The 2,528-nt window shown below is 63.2% G+C and overlaps 1 protein-coding gene across 1 annotated transcript; it reads left to right on the top strand.

The window, feature by feature from the left end:
- The first annotated feature begins 1,622 nt into the window (after positions 1-1,622).
- On the top strand, positions 1,623-2,522 carry CLDN5 (claudin 5). The gene has a single exon (XM_019506961.1). It carries the CDS (start codon positions 1,704-1,706, stop codon positions 2,352-2,354), a length of 651 nt encoding a protein of 216 aa, XP_019362506.1. The 5' UTR covers positions 1,623-1,703; the 3' UTR covers positions 2,355-2,522.
- The last annotated feature ends 6 nt before the right edge of the window (positions 2,523-2,528 follow it).

Here is a 2,528-nt window from a genome sequence, read left to right as displayed (position 1 = left end):
GTTACCCAAGCAGCAGCTCCACCGGAAGATGTTGCGTCCTCGGTGCCAGGCAGCAGAGTGCTGCCTCCAGCTCAGCTGGCCTGAATCTTAAAATGGCCACTCAGCAGAGCTGGGTCGCACCTGCCAGTTGCCTCTTCAGGCTCTTACGGTGGCAGACACCAGAGATGCTCTGCCACCCCCCACCCCCCTTAGAATAGTTCCTGGGGGCAGTTCCCCTGCTGCCCGGCCAAAACAGGCTCCCCCCAGAGCTTGTGAAAGCCCTTGAGTGGCGAGTATCCACCACACACACCCACTAGTGTGAACACCTTGTGCTTCATCTTAACCCACTTGCTCCCTAACCAAAATAATCCTGGTTTAAGCTGAAATGCAAGGATCTGTACAGCCATTGCACAAAGCCAGCCGCATCGCTGGGACAGGACTGGGCCCCAGCTGCCCTCAAGTGCTTACTGCAACTCTCACTATTCGCTGCATTTGATGCTCTTTTAGCAAGACTGTGAGAGCCAGTGAAGCACCCTGAGCATAGAAAAGAGTTTCTTCAGAGGGATCATGGGCTTGACTGACAAACAGCCCCAAACATGAGGTTCCATGGGAGAGGTCATAAAAATCATATAAAGAAATCTTGTCCCTAGATGGAGTCCTTCCAGCTGGCTACCTGCTCCCTCCCCACATGAGCCAAAGACTCTATGGATGAAATGGAAATCATACGGTTGACTTTGATCAACACAGTAGTGTCAAAGCACACCCAGTTCTGTTTCATATGATTAAACAGACAATGGGAGAGGAAACCTCTGGCGAATCTCTCCGGTTCCACACAAACACTTCTCCGAGCCCTGAGCTCAATGCTGATGTCCTGGTCGTACAAAGAGCCAAGTGCCTCCGCTGCAGAGTTGCCCTGACACTGCGGTAGTGAGGGGCAAAGGGCCCCATTTCAGTCCTTCCCCTCCCAGCAGTGAGGCCGGGCTGGGCTGAGCACAGAGCCAGGCCATGACACTCGTCCCCTAAGGAAGGAGGGGAGATGGTCCTGTGTAGAGGGGGGCTCTGAGGTGTGGGGTCCTGCCCAGGGAGACCTCAGGGTGCTTGCAGGGCCGGGCTGCTGAGGGCTCCCTCTCTGCACCCTGGCCCCTGGCATGAGGCCGAAATCGGGTCCTTCTTCCCGGTCCCTTTTTCAGAGCTAATCTTTACACAGTCAGAGCAGTACACAGTCAAGCGTTAGGGTATCATCCCCAACCGTTATTTACTAACGAAAAACGTTCAATAACATCAGGTGGCGTCAGGTGCAGAGCCTTGATTCCGGAGCTGAGGTCAGGCTGGGGCCAAAGCCTTCCCCGGCCACCCCAAGCCGGAGGAAGCGGCACTCATGAAGGGACCAGCTTCAAGTTCAGCCCGTCCCGGGGGGCGGGCGCGAGGGCCGCGCTGGACGGGGCGGGAGGGGACGAGGCAGCTGCAGCGGCGGCGCCTGGCTCGGCCCCAGCGGCTCTTCCTACCCCCTCCCCGCGCCCCGGGCTCCCTCCGAGGCTTAGTCACTCGCACGAGCCTTTGTTCTGCTTTCGCCCCCATTGGCTGCGCCCCGGCCGCCGCCCGGCGGGGGTGGGGGCCGCGCCGCATATAGAGCCCCGGGCGGCCAGGCTGGCGGACAGACCGCGCTGCGGGCACACAGCGAGCCGAGCCGAGCCGCCTCTCCTCTCCTCTCGTCTGCTCTCGACATGGCCTCCGCCGCGCTGGAGATCGTGGGCATGGGGCTCAGCATCCTGGGCTGGGTGGGCGTGCTCGTGACCTGCGGGCTGCCCATGTGGCAGGTGTCCGCCTTCATCGAGGCCAACATCGTGGTGGCGCAGAACCTGTGGGAAGGGCTGTGGATGACGTGCGCGGTGCAGAGCACGGGGCAGATGCAGTGCAAGGCGTTCGACTCCATCCTGGCGCTGAGCCCCGAGGTGCAGGCGGGCCGGGCCATCACCGTGCTCGTGGCGCTGCTGGGGCTGGTGGCGCTCATGGTGACCGTGATAGGCGCGCAGTGCACCAACTGCCTGCGGCCGGGCCGCGCCAAGTCCTACATCGCCTTGGCCGGCGGGGCCATCTACGTCCTGTGCGGCGTCCTGGTGCTCATCCCCATCTGCTGGTTCGCCCACATCACCATCACCGACTTCTACGACCCCACCGTGCCGCGCTTCAAGAAGCGCGAGATGGGCGCCTCGCTCTACATCGGCTGGGCGGCCACGGCGCTGCTGCTCGTGGGCGGCGGCCTCATCTGCTGCGGCGCCCGCGGGCACAAGGACGAGGACGCCTTCCCCGTCAAGTACTCGGCCCCGCGGCGGCCCACGTCCAACGGCGAGTACGACAAGAAGAACTACGTGTGAGCGCCGGCGGGGCCGCAGGTACCGAGCACCGCCGCCTCCCCCGACCCCCGCGGGGCTCCCGCGCTCGGGCTGGACTGGGAGGCTGCGGCCCGCGGGCCTCGGGACCAGGCGCTCAGATGTCCCCGGACTGTCCCCGCCTCGCTCCGAGCCCCCCGCCCCGAGCGGCAGCTCGAC

Source organism: Gavialis gangeticus, unplaced genomic scaffold (assembly GCF_001723915.1).
Source record: "Gavialis gangeticus isolate Ggan-Ray unplaced genomic scaffold, GavGan_comp1, whole genome shotgun sequence".
Taxonomy (NCBI): Eukaryota; Metazoa; Chordata; order Crocodylia; family Gavialidae; genus Gavialis; species Gavialis gangeticus.
This window is presented reverse-complemented; position numbering and strand designations above follow the sequence as displayed.

Bases quoted from the DNA above. Each gene is read 5' to 3' on its own strand.
- CLDN5 (XM_019506961.1), top strand. From the start codon at position 1,704: ATGGCCTCCGCCGCGCTGGAGATCGTGGGCATGGGGCTCAGCATCCTG.